General features: G+C 34.7%; 2 protein-coding genes across 3 annotated transcripts; one reads left to right on the top strand and one right to left on the bottom strand.

Annotated features, from left to right (window-relative positions):
- The first annotated feature begins 1,783 nt into the window (after window positions 1-1,783).
- LOC110453323 (BTB/POZ domain-containing protein 2-like) lies at window positions 1,784-8,771 on the top strand. The gene is made up of 3 exons (XM_021502228.1): window positions 1,784-1,841; window positions 3,089-3,382; window positions 5,512-8,771. Exons 2-3 carry the CDS (start codon window positions 3,114-3,116, stop codon window positions 6,524-6,526), a joined length of 1,284 nt encoding a protein of 427 aa, XP_021357903.1. The 5' UTR covers window positions 1,784-1,841; window positions 3,089-3,113; the 3' UTR covers window positions 6,527-8,771.
- Window positions 8,772-12,798: 4,027 nt separating this feature from the next.
- On the bottom strand, window positions 12,799-20,221 carry LOC110453320 (amine sulfotransferase-like). Of its 2 annotated transcripts, none has more exons than XM_021502221.1 (6): window positions 20,123-20,202; window positions 19,399-19,615; window positions 16,176-16,487; window positions 15,025-15,128; window positions 14,190-14,382; window positions 12,799-13,721 (listed from the first exon to the last, which is right to left on the bottom strand). In XM_021502221.1, the coding sequence occupies exons 1-6, from the start codon at window positions 20,174-20,176 to the stop codon at window positions 13,612-13,614; spliced, it is 990 nt and encodes a 329-aa protein (XP_021357896.1). In that variant the 5' UTR covers window positions 20,177-20,202; the 3' UTR covers window positions 12,799-13,611. The 2 variants fall into 2 exon arrangements, with proteins under 2 accessions (XP_021357896.1, XP_021357897.1); XM_021502222.1 differs by lacking the exon at window positions 20,123-20,202 and adding an exon at window positions 20,203-20,221 and having other exon boundaries at window positions 12,801-13,721.
- Between the last annotated feature and the right edge of the window lie 426 nt (window positions 20,222-20,647).

The following is a 20,647-nucleotide window of genomic DNA, read 5'->3' on the forward strand; positions in this document are numbered from 1 at the left end:
GATGGCTACACACATATGTTCTTCCTGTCAGGAAATCTTCCATTCCAGCTCTGAAGAGAGACCACTAGATGAAATACATCGCGAATAAGACTTCCTAAATGGAAAGGTAGAAATATGTTGTCACATACTACTACGATATACTGTTAATATGTACAAAAATGCTATTTAATTTGCATCTAAAAAGCGTATTGTCGTACTTTGAACTAAAATAACACAATCCTTTCGGTATGCATTTTGATTGTGTGCGATATAGAGAAGTCTATTTTATATCGTTTACCTTACCCTAAGTGTTGTGTTACCGTTTACTTTTTACAACAAAAAGTAAACTTTTATTATCATAATACATTAGTTATTAGTTCTACCGATCAGTCATGTAAACTTTCTCTACGTAGGTTTCATAATTCAAAAGGATATGTCTGATATTGAATAATTATTTTCAGGTTTTCCTCTGTTCCACATGCCATCCATCCGAAGGGAATAAATCACAAAAAGGAGCAAATCATGTTTTTCTTTCATACAATAGAACAGAATGGGGGATACGTAATTTTCAATAAAAGGATGAAATTGTATGAATGTTTAACTTCAAATTTATCTCACAAAAACATCCGTTTTATCATTGCTTTACTGGCAAAATCATTTGTAAATCGGACAAAACCTGTGCACAAAATAAAGATTTTCGTTGTTCAGAATCATGGACCATTTTTTCAGTGTTGAGGCAAAATTGCATGAGATGGAATTTTCACCCTCAGAGCTTGGACACATTTATACACTTATCTCACCAAAATTATCATTTCCAATAAGTTCTGCACACATACATTGGATATAAAATGAGTGTAAGCATTTGCTTGTCCTTTTTCAAATTACATGTTACAGAAATAGGTAAATTATTTATTGTGGACATAAGTTAACACCAAATCGGCACAATTGGTCAAATTAGATGGTTGATATTTTTTTTTATGTAAATGTACCATTTTTCGTGCATTAATTTTGATAAAATGTGATGTTTTAAGAAGGTAGATATAGACTCATATGGTCACTGAGATTAAGTAATTAGTATTTTCTGAATTCAAATAGAAAACTAGCCAATATTGTCAAGCTCAAAATGCTTTTAAGCCATATTATCATAGTTCAATACTTTTTCAATGCAAGACCTCTGCTGTAACATTTTGGGTAAATCTGTACTATATATATTTCAGTTGGTCTTGCTATACGGTTAATCTTATATATATATATATATATATATCCAGTATTGTAAAAAAGGGTAGATATTACACTTCAAAAGTGGTCAGATATGTGATTTTCCTTATTTTCTTGATCCTATAGAAGGCCTTTTTCTTTTTTAACAAAGTTTGATTCCAGAAGATTTTTTTCCTGTTAAAATACTGATAGTCTAGCATTCCAAAAAAAATATTTAAAAAACCTGTTGCAATTAGTTTGAGGTTTGGGCTGATTTAGCGTAAGGTGACTAGACTATACATTCAACAAGTTATAAAACATGAAGATTGTTTTATGAAGAGCTTCAAGGATACACTTCCTGTAACCCCACTGGACGTCTACTTCGAATTCCGGACGGAAAAAAAATAGTCAACAAGTAGCAAGGGGGGCAACTCTGTTTACGCCTTCGACGCCCGAGAGCTACGCTCTTATTGTTTGTGTTTATTATTTTTAAGTGCTATTTCAGATATTTTTTAATAGACGAAACTCTTATCATAAAAGAACTAAAATGTCACAAACCCAAACGAGGAATGTAATCCGGATTTTTTGTACAAAGCCATTTCGTAACTTACAATCTTAAATACATTTCCGTTTTATTCTACTTTCGTTTTTTCAATGATACGTGGGTAAGTAAACCATCGTAATTTACTATGCTAATGAGTCGTTTACCAATACAGTTTACCATACATATAACTTTATATTAATTGCGTCTTAGGCTAGCACAGATGTTTGCCCGAAGGGCTATCTTTGGCGGATGGAAGATTATTGGAAGGAGGAAATGTGGTTCCATGTAGAACAATGATAGCTGGCCCCGAGACCAGACTGTTGTCAAATGTCTAAGTCTAGTGTCAGGCAGGGCCAGAGAAATTTTGGGCCAGGTACCATGTGCATGTTATCAATGCTCAAACAACTAGCAGATTTTAGGGACTTGGAAATTTCTTGGAATTATATCTATAATACTTTTAGTGGCGCTACACATTATGTGTTGCTTTTATGATGAATGTCTGCTACTTTCTAGTTCTAAGCTGGCTATGGGAACCGTAGCCCAATGCTTGATCAGTTTATTTCATTTTGAATTTACAATAACAGGTCCGACAATGTTAAATTTCAAAATAAACTAGAAAGTAATGACGGGCTTTTCACGGTTACATGATATGCTTGCCCACTTTTAAAATTTCCATATGGGAGATTACACCTACTCAGATGTAAAACCATAAATAAAATGTGTGTATGTACACCCCAGGGAAAAATAATTCTTTTAAATGGCATCTTTTGAGATATTCTTTCAGATGAAATTATCAGATTTTAGAAAATAGGAATAGTTTTAAAAAAATACTGGTTAAAAATGCTTAATGTGAGAGTTTCAAATTTGGGACTCTCCCTTCTATATAGGGAGAGTTGGTAAGTATGTGACTTGGACTGATTTTGTCTTTGATCACAAACTTTTGTTTAAACCTCCTGGTCTCTACCTCTATGAAGAACAGGTTAATATAAACAATAGTACTGAAAGTATGCTTTGTTTCTGGTTCAATATAAATCAAAGTATTAATAGTAAGGATACAATGCAAAAATTGTCCAAATTTGAAGATGGATTTTGGCAGTCATTGTTCAAATCACATTCAAGATATGTCAAGGTCATTCATTGAAACAGCGTTATTGTCCTTCATTCAGGAATGCTCCTTGTCAAATATCATGGACCCAGGCCTCTTCCTTATTTGGGAGAGGTTGTTTAAACATTTAGTGGAAAGCCCTAAATATCCAAAATTTCAAGGGAAAATAAAATAAATCGGACACTTGAGCTATGTTACAGCAGCTAGTTTGTATCCATCTATGCTAGCTAATGCATGCACACATTTTGTATTTATGTTACCAGATTCAATCTTCACACCTGAAGAAAAATGGCTTCGGGAGGAGATGAGCCTCAGGACTGGAGAGATAATAAGAGTTTGGTACAATGCAACCGCTACATCTTGGAACAGGAAATTGGCTGTGATGTTCGTTTTGAGGTCGGAGAGGGAGATAACCAAAAAAGTATGGCGGCTCACAAGTCCCATTTAATGGCAAGAAGTGATGTGTTCTTTGCCATGTTTGAGGGACCCATGGCTGAACCAAATAGCATGATACAAATACCGGATATTGAGCCAGTCACCTTCAAGTTGATGTTACAGTAAGTATATCTGCATTTTGTTTTCAGAAAGAAAAACAAAAACATGCATCAATGTCATTCATGACGTAACAGGACTATAGCAATATTTACTGCCTCGAGTATTTAATTAAATAATGGACATTTCGACAAAATCCCTTAATAAGTTTATTAGGTAAAACTACAACTTGAAATCCTACCTTAGAATGACATTTCAATTCGCCTCTGGAGTGCAGAGTAAGTGAAATAGGTCAAAGATACCTATACTTTGATATTTGACCTTAACCTCTGTCAAAGTCTGTCTGCATATCTTCTATACTATTTCACATGGAGTAACCAGATGAGGTACATATATGCAGGTACATCTTGGGATCGCAGAGTGCAGAATATGAGTAGTAGGTCACTGACCTTTGACCTTAACCTTTAAAAAGGATTGTCCTCAGCATATCTTTTATTTTATTTCACAAAGATTAACCAAATTCAGTGTGCATGTAATCCATGTATCTTATGGTGGTGGAGTGCAGTGTATGAAAAGTACAGTAGTTCACTGTAATCTATGTTTTGACCTCTAACCTCAGTCAGTAATTTAAACAGTTTATACAGAGCATATCTCATCAAAAATGATTTCACCTGGAGTATTAAACCAGATTTGGTATGCAACTACATCTTGGGATTTCAACAGATGGAGTGCAGAATATGAGAAGTAGGTTACTGTGACCTGTGCTTTGGCCTTTGATCCTACCCTTTGTGCATTTTTTTCGCAAGCATGTCACTTTAATCTATTTCACCAGGATAAACCAAATTTAGTATGCAGTTACAGTAAATCTTGAAATGGGGGAGTACAGTTTAGGAAAAGTAGGTGACTGTAATTACTGTCAAAAACTTCAAACTACTTCTTCTGAAGAACTGAAAGGCCTAGAACCATGATATTTCTTCTGGTAGCTTCCTAGTTTGGAGTCTTTGTTACAAAGTTTGTTAATATATAAGGCCATTACTTATTTTCAAGATCAAAGTGGCCAACTTATTCTGAAGAACTGAAAAGCCGATGATTATGAAATTTGACTGGTAGCTCCCTTGAATGGAGCCTGACAATTTAGTTTGCTAACAAAAATGACCTTGAGCTATTTTTGAGGTCACAGGAATCAAATATGTCAAAAGTTTCAAAACAATTTCTTTTGAAGAACCCATATACTTAATCAAAGTGTATAGTATGCGGCAGGTCTTAACTTAAAATAACAAATTCCAGGTGAGCTATTAAGGCCCATTGGCCTCTTGTTAAACGAATATATATTTATTTTCTATATTAAATTTCTTTGAAGTAACAAAATTTGGTATGCAGGCCAAGTATATCAAAATAAACTGTACCAAAAGCAAGTCACTGTAATATTTAGTTGATACTTTCTTTACATAAGGTTGATACTTCCTTTACATAAGGTTGATACTATCTTTACATTAAGTTGATACTATCTTTACTTAAGGTTGATACTTCCTTTACATAAGGTCGATACTATCTTTACATAAGGTTGATACTATCTTTACATTAAGTTGATACTATCTTTACATTAAGTTGATACTTTCTTTACATTAAGTTGATACTATCTTTACATAAGGTTGATACTATCTTTACATTAAGTTGATACTATCTTTACATAAGGTTGATACTATCTTTACATAAGGTTGATACTTTCTTTACATACGGTTGAGACTATCTTTACATAAGGTTGATACTATCTTTACATAAGGTTGATACTATCTTTGTTAACCCTAAGATAGGTGTACTATCTTTGTTAACCCTGAGATAGGTGTACTATCTTTGTAAACCCTGAGATAGGTGTACTATCTTTGTTAACCCTGAGATAGGTGTACTATCTTTGTTAACCTTGAGATAGGTGTACTATCTTTGTTAACCCTGAGATAGGTGTACTTTCTTTGTTTACCCTGAGATAGGTGTACTATCTTTGTAAACCCTGAGATAGGTGTACTATCTTTGTTAACCCTGAGATAGGTGTACTATCTTTGTTAACCCTGAGATAGGTGTACAGCTCAGTAAGAAAAGAAATCATTATGGGTTGCCTTGATATACTTTGTGTTAATATTCTTTTTTTTAACGTAAATTTCTTTATTTTTAATAAAAAAATACTATTTACTTACAGGTTTATTTACTGTGACGATAACAAAATAGACTTAGTGGATTCCTTTCCTCTCCTGTATGCAGCTCAGAAGTACAACTTAAAAGGCCTAGCTGTCAAATGTGTCCAGCGCATACGACAGGGAATATCATCGGACAAGGTTTGCTGGATATTCATGCATGGTTGTATTTGGTCCCAGGACGAGGTCAAAGATCTCTGTATGAAGCACATCATTCACCACTCCTATGCCGTGTTTGGTTCAAAGGGATTCCTCGACATGTCGGAGGAAAGTCTGATTGAGATTCTCAAGAACGGGAGGCTCAACATGGAGGAGAAAGACATATTTGAAGCTGTTGTTAAATGGGCCAGAAGAAAATGCAGAACGGAAAACAACCGTGGAAATTTGCGCAATGCCTTGGTTAATATTTTGCCACATATTCGATTTGCGAGAATGGAGCTATCATATTTTTCTGAAAAAGTCTCTCACATGGATATCCTGACTCCAGAAAGACTTGTCGAAACTTTTCGATTCTTAACCAGCAGGAAGGCAGACCATCCAGATCAACCCAGGGATAGGAGAATCATTTTTGAGAGATTCACAAGAGTGAAGAGCGGCAAAGGCTATTTCCGAGGCAATGCGGATGCTATCTCTTTCATGCTTTCAGAAGATGCAAGATTGCATGAGGTGTTGGTCTATGGGAGCTGTCAGTCTGAAGGTTTATATAAAATAGATATTAAGGTTATAGAAGACGGGGATCGACAGTTGTGTCGGAAGCAGATTGATCTTGAAACAGATGGATTCACGAAGACCTACCCAATCGAGATAGCGCCCCCGATGATGATGAGCAAAAATATGTGCTACACTTTGTTGATGGTGATGGTAGGGCCAGCCAGTTACTTTGGAGAGAAAGGGGTGATCGCGAAACAACAGGAAGGGCTTACAATAACTTTTCTACCCAATGAAAAGGGATTGAATGGCACAAACATCAAACAAGGCCAATTCAATAGCTTAGTATTCAAGAAAACTCGGTCGAGGTAGATCTGCTTCGACTTTGATAAAACAAAACAAAAAAAGGTTTCCATACTTTGTACAGATTTAATGCAATGGTTGGTTTTTCATTTATGTGGGGAGAAAAAGAACCTATGTATGCAGCAATAAAATTTTGGATTCCAGATTGTTAGGACTGTAGTGTTATGGTGATTTCTTGATGTTCAATAATCTCAGGATGCTTTTACATGACATTCCTTAACCATAACTCATTTACCCCTGAAAGTTCATAATAAGCTATACCAAACTTTGAATTGGAAGAGTTCAAATGTGTCTTCGGGTGTGAAAGAGTTAAGCTTATGAGGCTGTAGTAATTCGAGTATTATGTAAATATTAACTAAATGCAAGAGACAATCCAGATGTTATAGTATTCAGAGAAAGCCAGGATTTTTGTGATACATAACGACGATACGCTGTGACGCCATCAAAAGTATCACACATTGGGAAACCAAGTGGAGGGAGATCTCCTACACTGGGCTCCTTGGAGGTTTGCAACCCTGACATCACTGTACTTCAAGTACATTGTAGTACAACTTGAGATGCTGGTCATTTGTTAGGGCTGCGGTGGCCAAGTGGTTAAGGCGTCTGACATTCTGCTACCACTAGCCCTCCACCACTGGGTCGTGGGTTTGAACCCTATGTGGGGCAGTCTCCAGGTACTGGCTGTACAATGTAGGTCGGTGGTGTTTCTCCGGGAACTCCGGCTTTCCTCCACCACCAAGACCAGGCGCGGCCTTAAATGACCATAGCTGTTAATAGGACGTAAAACACAAACAAACAACCAACAACATTTGTTAGTCTAATAGTCTTGAAGTCAAATAATAACTAGACATACAAAGAAGAAATTTAAATTGGGGTTTCGATAAGATTTCAGGTTGCATGCATCCAACACAAAGTAGGTGTTTTATTTTTGTACATTTTCATAGTACCCCATTACTGTTCTTCTGACTTTTTCATGAAAGTAGCCGGATAAATATCTATCGTAGGAGGGTATTTTTAACCGGCTACTGGCTTCAAATGAAACCCCTGTGTATATATTCCAGCTAAAAGTTTGCAGCCCACCTCGGGGTCTGACAGTCCACCAGCAAAGCGAACCACCTTGTGTTGTTAAATAATCACTACGAAAGTACCATTTCAGAAATTAATCATGTTGATGCAGTGCCAGCCAAACAAATCAAGGATTTTGTACAGCTTTATATGGCCATTTCTTCCATTAAGGACTCACCAGTGGATTCTAAAGGTCAAACGAATTAATGTCTAAATAGTTCCGAAGCATATATATATGAAGAAATTCAGGGCAAAGGGGAAAGTGCATACATAACATTTTAGAGTGTTACAAGTTCACAACTTTTTATGCAACAGAAAATTTATGCTTGAACAAATATTTCGTGTAATAAATGCGAGAACATATTCCAGCTGCAAGGTTATATCCAAATGCTGGGACTGATACTGTTAGTTCACCAAAAGATCTGTGGGTAATATACTTTCATACACACTATCCTTAGTAAGATAGATTGGGGCAGGTGTTCGTTTGAATACAACCTAAGTCCTTAAAATATCACAAATTACAGTTTTTATGAGTAAGGATGATTGGTTATGCTGTTTGGTGTTTTTTGCATTTGATTGTACATATATAGCTTACTGTAGATCAGTAGTATTACACTACTAATTCCTGCAATTTCTTGATGCGGCAATATTGTCATTGTTTTACTTTAAAAAATGTAATAAATAGCAAATTTAATATTTTTTCCATTAAGTACCATATACATTTCACTCATTTGGCAAAATGTAATCATTTTGCATGTTTAACTCATCTGGCCCAAAGGGTCAAGTGAGATTATTCCATGGGACATTATCCATCATCTGTAGTCCATCATTTTGTCCTTCCAAAGCCTACTACTCCTGTACACCTAATCAAATTTTAACCGAATTTGGTCTGAAGAATCATTGAGCTGAGGGGACTCACTGCTGTATAAACGAAGGGTGTACCTTTAAGTCAATGTTATATAAACAGGAAAAAGAAGTAAATCTTTTTAGATAATTTTTTCTCCAGGTTTTCTAATTTTTAATGAATGTGAACAAACAAAGTGTTAATGATTACCTCATGTTCAGTTATTAGGGCTGTCACAATTAATTGGAAAACAGGTATATTGCAATACACGGGTATAATGTATTGTACATGTACGACAATACAGAGATAAAATATTGCTGTATTGCAATACTTTTTTCAAAAGCTTATTTTTATGTATCTGCTTTGCAAATTACTACAAATTCTAACAAATTTCATACTTCAAATTTTGTAATCGGTGGTTGGTTTGACAAAAATCTTAAATCTATGTCATCCATATTATATATGATTAAGTTTGATAACATTCTGATGACAACTTATTATAAAATTGAGCACATCCTTTCTATGACAATATATCGGGATACGTATCGCAATATATTCATTCTGTATTGTAATATATCGTGATACACTCTTGGCGTATTGTGAGTTGTGACACCCCTATCAGTTATATTTTTGGCTGATTTGAAATACAATTTTTCTATCTTGGCTTTGATTAGATAAAATATTTTCTATTTTGCGATTATTAACATGAAACACTTTAACAAATGTTCCTTTTATGGTTCTGACTAAGTGCTTTTATTTTCAAACCTATATTCACCGTCAAATCTGGCCACCTGTGCATGACGTCTAAATAATTCTCATTTCTACCAGATCAATTTCAAAGAAATCTCATACAGATGTCTCAGTCTTTGCCCTTACCAAATGTTGTTGTTTTAACTATTTGGCTTAAGAAGAAATCTGAGGTGGTCACCATGGTCTAAAGTTGGAAGGAGTTTTGAAGTCTAGCTTGGATACTCGCATGAGAACCATATGAGCGATACAGATCCTATAGGCATCTTGTTTTGTTGATATCATGTAAATCGCTAACATTTTTAATTGTACATATATAGTAAATAATAATATTTTATTCTACCACTAACATGTAATTCCTAACCCATCATTTTTGTTACAGTGCATATTTTTATATTACACTTAATAGCGGTGGGCTGATGATTGATTATAATCGAAACTTGATTGGTTTGCCCTTTTCGATTCCAATTATTGATTACAAATTCCATTATTGATATAATCGGTTCTTGATTAAAAATCGAATGTTAAATATTTTCAATGTAAAAATGTATTGAAAGTCATATATGCTTATGCAATAAAGCTGCATAAAAATTGCTTGAAATTCATACATTATGGAATAATGAAACCTAGTGTATAGTTAACAACTCTGTCTGTTGATGTAACAATAGCGTTCTCACTTTATTTGGGTATTCAGTCCCATTATATTATGAACCGATTATGCAATCAATCATCGTTCAGTTTTCTACTTCCAAATACGAACCAATTATCGATTATGATTTTGAAATGATTGCCCACCACTAACACCTACACAAACATGAACATATATGACATTGAAGTTAGGAAAAGCACTATATTAATATTTAAATTGATGTGTATTTTTCGCAATTGAACAAATAAATGTAAACTAAATAAAACGAAGGCAGCTTGGTTATATTTTCTCAAGAATCCACAGACTTACCTGTACTGAAAAATTCTGGACAACTTGAAAATTTCTAAGGTCTGTGGTGTAAACTATACATTTCTCCTTATTGGCTAAATTTATGAAAGTGACATTTTTAAACAACCATTAATTGGCAATTTAAGTGGCTTGACTCTTTTTTTTATATATAAATAAGGTAAATCATTATGAAAATGTAATTAATGAATCTTTTAAAAGTGAAAATGTGATTGAATTTCTGATTGGGTCTTTGTATTTGAAACAATTATTGATTATCAGGATATTGATTTAGGTTGATTAAAATGTGGAGTAGAATCGAGCTTAAGTTGCTTTTAGTTCTGCTTCGTGTAGCTTCATTATGTTGTGAATAGAATCAAGATACATGTATTAAGGTTAACTCATTCATTCCTTCATTTTTAAACTGGACTTGCCCAGTCATTGATTTGGTAAGGTTCAAATGTGACTTTAGGGGTGAATGGGTTAAGGGTACCTGAGTTAAACTATATTACCATTTTCACCATTGGAAACTGATTGTTGAAGCCCTTTTCAAAAGAAGAGTTCCATGTTTATCAAAACAATGTTTCCATGCTTTATACTGATTACAGTTGTTCAAAACTTGAATGTTTAAAAATAGAAATTAAAAAAATCTGATACGAAAAACAGCAGGAGTCGAACTCAGGACCTCTGCTACATACAAAGCCTACTCTTTATACAATTTGCCGTCTAGGAATCATTACTGCTAATGATGAAAACTTGGGGCCAACCTATTGGCCTCAAAAGCCCATGAAAAACTTGACAGGGGAAGTTACTCTAAGTCAAAAAATATCCTTTTGATTGCTTCATCTTCTATATAGAAGGGAGATTACTCAAAGTTTACAAACAAACTCTTGGTGGAACCCTTTTTTACGAATATAACTAGTGGGTGCCTGTTACTTATATGTTTTTTTTCCAGATATAGTATATATACCGGCTTCATACCTCTCTCGGACTCTGTCTCGTCAGAAAACTTGGTTTTACAGACAGTAGGTATATTTTAAGTAAGAGAATTATGAAAATTAAACAGTGAAATATTTTTTAAGAAGATTAAGTAAATCATTCCTTTGACACATGTCCGTTTTAAATGTATTTATAACACATAAATGTGTTCCCAAACTGGTCAATGCTAACGTAGTTTATTTGAAAGAGAAAATGTAGTGGGTTAATTATCACACAGGTCAGTAAATTCAACCGAATACAACATGCGGGTATACAGTCAGACATGTCTATATAACACACACTTTGGACTATCAATAGTTGACAAATGGTACAGAGTATGCTGTTACTCCCACGGGGGCTAGACACGGACCTACGTCCTTATGAATGCATGTACATTTGTACGTATCTTTGACCTTGTCAATTGTCAAATATATTCAGTCGTGGGAAGGATCATAGTCGAGATTTGTTAAATAGTCATCTGCCAATCATTTTATAGTGATGCAGGTCCTTTTATTGTCTATTCGAAATTTTACCGCTGTTAATACACATACACAGAATTGAAGGCTTTTCACGTCAACTTGTACATTGAAAGCGAAACCCTTTCGAAAATAGACACGTCCTTGTCATCACTGTGTAAAGAAATTAAATAACCCTAGTCCATGGTTCAGACCGCAATTCCCTCTAATATGTTGGTTAACCTGTTAACATGTTAATTATAATACATCAAGGAGATATTATGGAGTATATCTGCATTAAAATAAGAAGTGCATTTAAATCATCTTTGTTATGATTTGATATCATTGATAAAAATAAAATAAATTTTAATTTTGTTTACCAACGAAGCTACATTTGTGTGAAAGGACAATTGTAAGATTTAAAAAAAATAAATGTATGCAGTCACAGCATTGTGTGAATAAAGTTTCATCTCAAACAGCTACAGGTTTAGTCAAAGACTTAGACATTCCTGTTACAAATGTTAAGTTTAATATCTGTGTCGTCGGTGCAAACGAGTTTCCTGGACGTCACCAAAATGTTTGCTTCTGACGATATTCGAGGCGGGAAGTAAAGCTTTAAAAGTGACTCTGAACAATTGCATTCATACGAACGAAATTTCTTATTATAGAGGAAACTTATAGAGGATCTTGCAGCGGAAATGTATATAAACAAAATTAAAAAATGAAACAAAATGAGACAAGAAAGTATGATCGCTCGTCAATTATTATTATTATTATATTCTCAACGGCCCATCAACACAAACCAGCTCATTAGGGCCAATACAGTAGCCAAAACATGTTTAAGGGGAAATATCAAACTAACGAAAAGGTAAAAGATAAACGTCAACTTGAATACATTGTTAAAGTGGCTATGATTTAGTTATATCTTTCTGAACAGACCGACAGTTTTTAGATAGTTAAGAATTATAGAGGTACTGTCTTTTTCGAAAAGTGATTTCAGATCTGTTAAACTTGTCAACTGCAAGGACAAAAATGCACTTGTATTGCATTGTACAACTTTATTTGGTTTATTTTGCTATTAAAAGTATAAAAAATCAAAACACCCATACAATGTAACTATGTATCACATCCTGAAGCGCTTCGATATAATTTTGTATAGAAAAAGTTGGAAAATAATGTTCGTAATGATCTTTGAAACATGCTATTGATACCACCTAGTGCATAAAGAAAAGAAATTTGATCCATGTGCGACATGTGTGTGAAAGTGACGATTTGTTTCTTAAATATCAGTTTGAAGAGCGACCCTTATTTCCCGCATGTTATAGGGGGCCGGAGTTCTGACGTTAATCGATGCCAGAACGATATAAAAACAGTCGATAAAACGTCAGAATAATAAGGACTAAGTTTGAGGCTGAGGCTGAAGGCAATCCTTGTTTGTTTCTGATTATTGCCATGCTAATTAGTATGTTTTAATTTCCTTTCAAATGTAAAAAGGAAGGTTAATTGTGGTATGAAACACTGCAATGTAATAATGTGGTGACATTTTATATTACATTGTTCTAAACATGTATGCTTGAATTTATTGGAAGTTATAACAGACCCGGAAACATTTTTTTATTAATTTCATTTTATTTCAATAATCATGATGCAGTGTAAGAATTTCTATTTCATTTCACATTTGTATGCAGTATGAGTGAGACAATTTTTGTATTGCTATGTTTAAGTTTTTCACCCTCTCCGGAGGTTTGTGGAAATAAAGCCATTAAACAGCACAGCTTCGATTTATATAAATAACACGAAACAAATAAACATTACAAAAAGTCCCCTCCACCAGATCCTGATAGGGGATTACACACGATTCTAATTTAAATATCTTATCGGATCTAGATGGATGCAAATAAGAAAAACAAACAGCTTCCGGATTTTTTTTTGCCACTTTCGAATTTCTAAAATCATTCTTTTTTATTTATCTAAAATATTGTGCTCCCCTAAATGTTAACATCTGAAACAGTTATGTTTGTATTCGTCGATACTTTTCCCGATTACTTGGATCGTAACAAATTATTTCCTTTCACTCGAATCTGAATTTACATTTTGAGTTTCGCATTTTTTCCTGGTAGAGTTTGTCGAATACTTCGTTTTGTGCCACAGTGAAATGGTTCTTCCAATCTCCGACCTCTCCTGGAAATGCAAACATAGGTACAGGTATGAAAATCAGGATATCTCAAAGTAGTAATGTCTGTTTGGCATATTTAAATGAGTGAAAATAGGCTATCCTGATAGCAGTTATGGAGCATATCTTCCGGAACACCTGGTCCTATTCTCCTTGAACTGTTACAAGAGTCTTCATGTAAAACTCTCATTTTTACTTATTTTGCCAAAGTTTTATCGATTTTGAAATTCGAAATGTGAAGATTTGATGACTCTTCTGTACTCCCTGTTCTTGTTTTTTATTTTCTTTTTCTTTTTCTAGAGTGGATAATATAAGAGCAGTTTTGATTTTAAGCAATATTTGGAATTTAGAAAGATGTGAATGAAATGAATACAAAATGCCGTTCTGATTGGACAAAACCCAAAATGATATTATAATGCTGATTAACTCTGATTCTTTCACAGTGAGAGATATACATGTTTTATCGTGTGTATTACCTTTCCTGTAGATTGGTAATTTCTTTTCGTCGGACATTCTGTGTATAAACTCCTGATCTTGAGGTTTGATTTCGTCTATGATTGTTTTCACCATTGTTTTAAACGTACATCTGTCAGTGACCTCCTCCAGGAATGATTGGTCATAAGTCACGCCTAGAAACGACGCCATCTTATTGACATTTGAGAGGAGATCCTGCAAAACAAGTTGCATTTTGGATATTCATCGTTTTGAACGTGTAATTCATTGAGGAACCGAATCGATCCAAACCCCGTTCACCTGTTGTTCAATACTGTTAACGTATATGGAATATATAGATGATCGTTAATTGTTTCCCGTTAAAATTCATAAAGTTTTTTTTACGAGTAAAGGAGAATACCGATATTTTGTCATGAATACGAAGCACAAGTCAATATATATGTGTCTATATACAGCCTTACACATTTTCTCAAATACCTAAAAAGATCTACCAGAAAAATAGTGATTTTTTTATTGAATTAATATATTAATGTATGTAGCGAATGTAAAACAAAAAACTTGAATTCTCTAGTCGCTTCTTTTGCATCTGACAGAAAATCTGCAACTCGTTTGCAGTGAATAGTAAGAAGCGCCTTGATTGGTCAGTATTAAACACCGAGATCCTCGCACTGAGAAAAATGGTACAAACTGCTAGTTATATGTATATCAAATACAAGGTATGGCCCCCTCCGCAATTCTTGATGTTCTGCTAAAAACCTGTAAGCGTGCATTGAGCTATAACATAATCTTAGCATTGTGTAGTAGCAGATTTGAGACATTTCATGGCCCCAAATACTTCTACCTGGTGAAAAGACTCACCTGTTTCATGTCTTCGTACACCAAATACATGACATTGTCTCCTTTGTAGGTGGCCTCGGTCTCCTCCCAGTCAAAAAGTGTTTGGAACCAGGAACCATACAACACTGTAGACATTATTAAAAGATGACTATAAATAACTCGGTATAGTGACAGACACTTGCATCCGAACACATGCTACTTTCCTATTATATAACCCCCTCTGGTCACCAGTGTCCAATCTAATACATTGTAAGTACAATAGATAGCTAAAGAGGTCACATAGTAGGAAGTGCCCACACAGAAAAATGTGGTAGATGTGTGAAGATGAAACATGTCTAGAATTTGTTAGAAAGGCAATTGCACTAGTTAATTATAAATTTTGATATTTTTTAACTACATCTTGTAACAACTGCATGATTAATTTAATTGATGCAAATGAAGCATTGTGTTGATATGTTTTTTTTAAAAAGACCAGAATTCGACAATCTTAATGTTTTCTAAAAAATAAATAGAAACCTTTAAACGTTTTGTTGAAATCTATATGAATATCTTCGAAATCGAAGGGCTTTGGTTTCGAATCACATATATCGTCTCTACAACCCCTTGGGAAATGTCATAACCACAATTGATGACTCTGAACGCGCCAGATCGCAGATGTTACAAATAGACAAGTTTGGTCCTTTGATATACACAAAAGTATAGCTTGGCACCATAACACTTTTGAAGTCTGATGCCACGTGCCTTTGATTTTGTCATCACATATTGTAAGAGTGGGGAGAGGTAATGTGTATCGGAACCATTTGATTCCAAATGTTTGTTTATCATTGTATCTTGCTACGCTGCTGCCCCATACTATCAACATTCACGCCAGGTAAAAGTTATTGAAAGTTAATATAATATACAGTTTACCGATACGGAAAAAAATAGAATGTAAAATAAGCATACATCAATATTGCTTTTAATTTTGTCCAACACTTTAATGATACATTAAAAACCTGCGATTATGCTTTGTAGTTTGGTGAAATCTTACTTTTAAAATTATATATAGTTTATCACTTTGGAAAGAATTAGATGTGAAATACGAACAAATCAATACTGCTGTCCTTATCTAAAACGTTACTGTGACACTGAAAAACTTTTGTATTCAAATGTGCTTTGAGAAAAATACTCACTTTTGCCCTCCATATAAAATCTGAGAAATCCCTCCCACGATCCTGAAAAATCCGCCTGATTTAATTTCAGGAGAAAAGTATAAAGAGAGACAGCGACGTCTTTGGGATTTCTTGACACAACAAACACCTTTCCCTTTCCTTCTCTGACCTGGCGGGGAAGTCGGTCAAAGGTCATGTGAGAGGCAAACAGCCTTGGCGATGGTAACTTGTCCAGGACTTCTACGTCGTTGTAATCAAGGAACTGTGGAGATCCTATGTAAGTAGACTTACCAGTTCGGAGCATACTGGCAATCGTGAACACCCAATGCGTTCCTGAAAAAAGGTAAAATAACAAACGGAAAAGTCGTTTATAGATTCAATCGTGTTACTAGATAATTTTATATGTGGTTTGTCTATGTGTTTCCTTACATTTATTTAAAATTGTCAAATGTTACCTTTATTGGCACATATGGTTCACACTAGTCCTGCTAATATCCAAGGATCTTTTTAGAAAGTAATTTAACACGTTTATAGTTAATGCCCAAACGTAACAGCGAATAGGATATTCAGATGAAAACAAAATTCATAGACATCAGAATGAAACACATTTAATCAAATGTTGCTAACAGTTATTCTAGACGAGAGGCTCAACTGTAGGGTAAGGTAGCTTCCTTGAAGGAAGGGTTAACTTTTTATTTTGTTTGTCGTCCTATTAACAGCTGAGGTCATTTAAGGATGTGTTTTTGTTTAATATAAGCGTACAAATGTGTATGTGCCTCCTTGCTAATGCATTGATCTGATGTCGGCTTCAGAGTCTTATTTTAATGGAATACCATGCTCGAAAGTACCCAGCAATGTACTTCGCCTGGTAACATCCTACTACGACGGTAAAACAAGTTGTTGCCATTCCCCTAACAGCTGAACATTAAGCAGGGAATAACAACAACCATTACAAGGACTTTGGTATATCCTGGCCCGGGGGGATAACACATTGCCTATCCCCACTTGGGCAAACATTCTACACTTAGGCAAAATGTGAGGCATTGCCAAGGAAGGTGCTAGGAAACAGAGAGGTTTTTAGAAGTAGAGAGAAGATATACTGATCCAAAACATTGACATGGATGCTGCAGATTTCTTTTTTTGGTGATCTGGTTTTGCCCTCTGGTAGAGAGCAAAAACAAACGCCCAATTCTGCAGGGGGTTTCATCGTTACTTACCTCATACAACATCTAATGGGTGTTATCAGGTGTGCTTTTTTTCAACTCCCCGACCTGCAGGGGTATGTGAAGTAGGGGAGTTTATGTGATGTAGTATAACTACTATCAAATATCATCCTCGATATCCAGTGGTTACGCTCACTTTCGCTCTCTACACCTCTGGAATATGTCACAGCAAATTTGAAGGCTCAGTGTGCGCCACCTTGTTGATGAGACAAGACTAGTTCTATCCTTTGATAAACATCAAAAGAATCTCGCGGTCAGGTAACTGTAATACTTGACAGGCCTTGAAGTCGGGCGTCTCTCCTCTGTAACCTTCAAATGACAGGTATCGGCCTAGCGATTGATCAGGTATTTTTTTACCTGAGACAAATCAAACAGCTATCCTCGTGCCTTCAATTTTGCTATGCGATATCCCAGGGGTGCAGAGAGCGAAAGTGAGCGTAACCCCTGGATAACGAGGATGTCAAATATAGGTAGCTACAGTTGTGTTAGTTAGTAACTGTCAAGTAAAGTATCCGCTCGAAAGTAATGTAGCAACTGTTTAGTAGGGTAGTGAATGTAAAATATCAATGCTAATGTAAAGACAGACGATCTGCTGTAATGAACGTTACCTACTCTGAAGTAAGATAGCTACTGTAAAATACTCTAAATCAGACAATTTAAATCAATTACACTTCACGAACGTTCAGTATTTGAGTTAAATCAGATTTAATCGTCTATCTCGAATTCTAAATATTTCAGTCATTGTTAAAGAAATAATTTTGAAGAATATGAATATTTATTCATTTTAAAATCTTCAATAATCGCGAATAAGTCGTCTGGAGCACAGTAGCGAAAGGTGATTATATAAATGGTATCAAACATGACTAAACTATCTTTGTTAAAGGAAACTATAGAAGAAGATGGTTACCTTGGTTAATGCATATCAAATAGTGTAGAATGCCGATAATAAAATTCTCCGGTTCAAATAGACTAGGCTATATGATTGCATGATCTATTAGATAAAGTTGTATGTTTACATATACTTGAAGTATGATAATTCTGTAGCCATCAGGTGAGTTATCAAAATACACACGCAGGGTGATGTAGGAAAGATTAGGTTTCGCACTTTGCTATCATTTCTTACTTATATGATTATGTTTATATTTGGCTGTATACCCGTGTTTTGACAAAGGTTAAAGTATTCTTTGGGATGTCATAAATGTGTACGTGACACTATGAACATCGGTAAAATTTCTACATTTTTACCATGATATTTAAAACCCCAAAATACAAATATGTAATATGTCTTGGTGTTGACAGCAACCGCCCTTGTGGTTTGATTTAAAAAAAAAATGGGATTGAAGTTATTTGTTTCTCAAACATAATTTCTAAACTTGGCCGTAATGTAACGGCAGCAACGAGTCCCATAATTGTACTCCGTATCACAGGTTATGAAATGATATTCATTTCTAACAGTTGGTATTCAGACTGCAAAAAACTACACTATCTTAATAGATATTTTACTGAACTACAATTCTTATATATAAACTTATTTATTTTTCTATTATAAGGACTTGAGACCAACACTTATGTAGGCCGACAATTATCCTCTTCAAAATCTTTCAAAATGATTTCGATCTATATTGTTATTTCTGGTTTTCTGACATATTTTTTCGGAGTGAAAGAAACCTCTTAAAATTTCACAAAACACACATTTACTTGGCGGAATAACTGTTTAAAATGAATTCTGTTGTACCCAACAAGGAATATACACAAATTTCAATTTCAATGACAATGGCGATTCCAACATTTTCTGGCAGTAAAGCAATCTAGCTAACGTGTCAATTTTAGCAGTGTCGTTTTATATCATTATTAGGTATGTCACTAAATCCGTGGACATAAATATAAATCATTGTTAGGTTTGTCACTTAAGAACTAATATACAATATCTTCATCAATATTTGGTGTTTAATTAAATCAGGTTCAGAACAAGATTTTAACATGATGATCACATCTTGAATCAACTTTCATTATGTAAGTACCTGACTTTGGGTAGGAGAGTATAAAAGTGTCATCCTCTCGTACCTCCATGCTGTCTATCTTCTCCAGATGATCCTTAATATTTCCGGGGATAAGACTGACATACAGTTTTCCTTCATATTTCTTTGTTCTGATGTAATTTCCCTCGGAGTCCGACTCTTCGATCCACTCACACATCGTTAATGCTTTAGACTGCTCCAGGAGAGTGATGACTACCGCCTATGATTAAACAACTGTGAGTCAAGTTATGTGATAGTTAACTGGCGCTAGGTCAGACATGAACTTGAATACCCTCACCGGGAAGACATGTACAGATAACAGATATTTTAATGTTGTATTAAGTCACATCGAAACTAGGCCAAACATTTTTGTGAGAATCTAGGTTTTCCAAATGACCGTAATATATAGCAGGGGATTAGACTGACATAATATAGCTTCCTTCATATTTCTTTGTTTTCAAGTATTTACACTCCAAATACGACCCCTTCCCATGAAAATGATGGGTATGACATCTGTAAATTGGTTTAGATCATATCTGAGTAACAGACATCAGACAGTCAAAATTGACGAAAATGATTTGATTCATAGCCATACAATTACTATCCAACCACTTTCGACACCCCCAACCCTCGTCCCTACCCCTAACTAAAGTTATAGTAAAAATCTTGTTTTTCATAAATAAATCAGAAGGTATATAATTCAAAATTCAGATATCTGTCTCGTTACCTTTCTATAAAATGTCTTTAAAACTTCAGCTTTAAAAGAAGAAAATATTCTCATCAGCTGATAATATTGGGTCAACTGACTTTGTGGGGTTTCTGCGGTTACCCCGTTTTCTTCTCACATCAAGACTTTCTGTGTGTTTCTATCCTGGCCAACCAACAACAGCTAGTAATATAAGTAATATAAAAAATGTCTAAAATTGCAAAATATATAAAGTTTAGATATAAAATAATACCAAAACGATAAACTAGAAGCAGTAGTGCAATGTAAGCCCACGCACTGGAATAGTTAACTGACGCTAGGTCAGACATGAACTTGAATATCCTCACCGGGAAGACATATACAGATAACAGATATTTTAATGTTGTCTTAAGTCACATCGAAACTAGGCCAAACATTTTTGTGAGAATCTAGGTTTTCCAAATGACCGTAATATATAGCAGGGGATTAGACTGACATAATATAGCTTCCTTCATATTTCTTTGTTTTCAAGTATTTACACTCCAAATACGACCCCTTCCCATGACC

This window comes from Mizuhopecten yessoensis, unplaced genomic scaffold, assembly GCF_002113885.1.
Source record: "Mizuhopecten yessoensis strain PY_sf001 unplaced genomic scaffold, ASM211388v2 scaffold7269, whole genome shotgun sequence".
NCBI classification, from domain to species: Eukaryota; Metazoa; Mollusca; class Bivalvia; order Pectinida; family Pectinidae; genus Mizuhopecten; species Mizuhopecten yessoensis.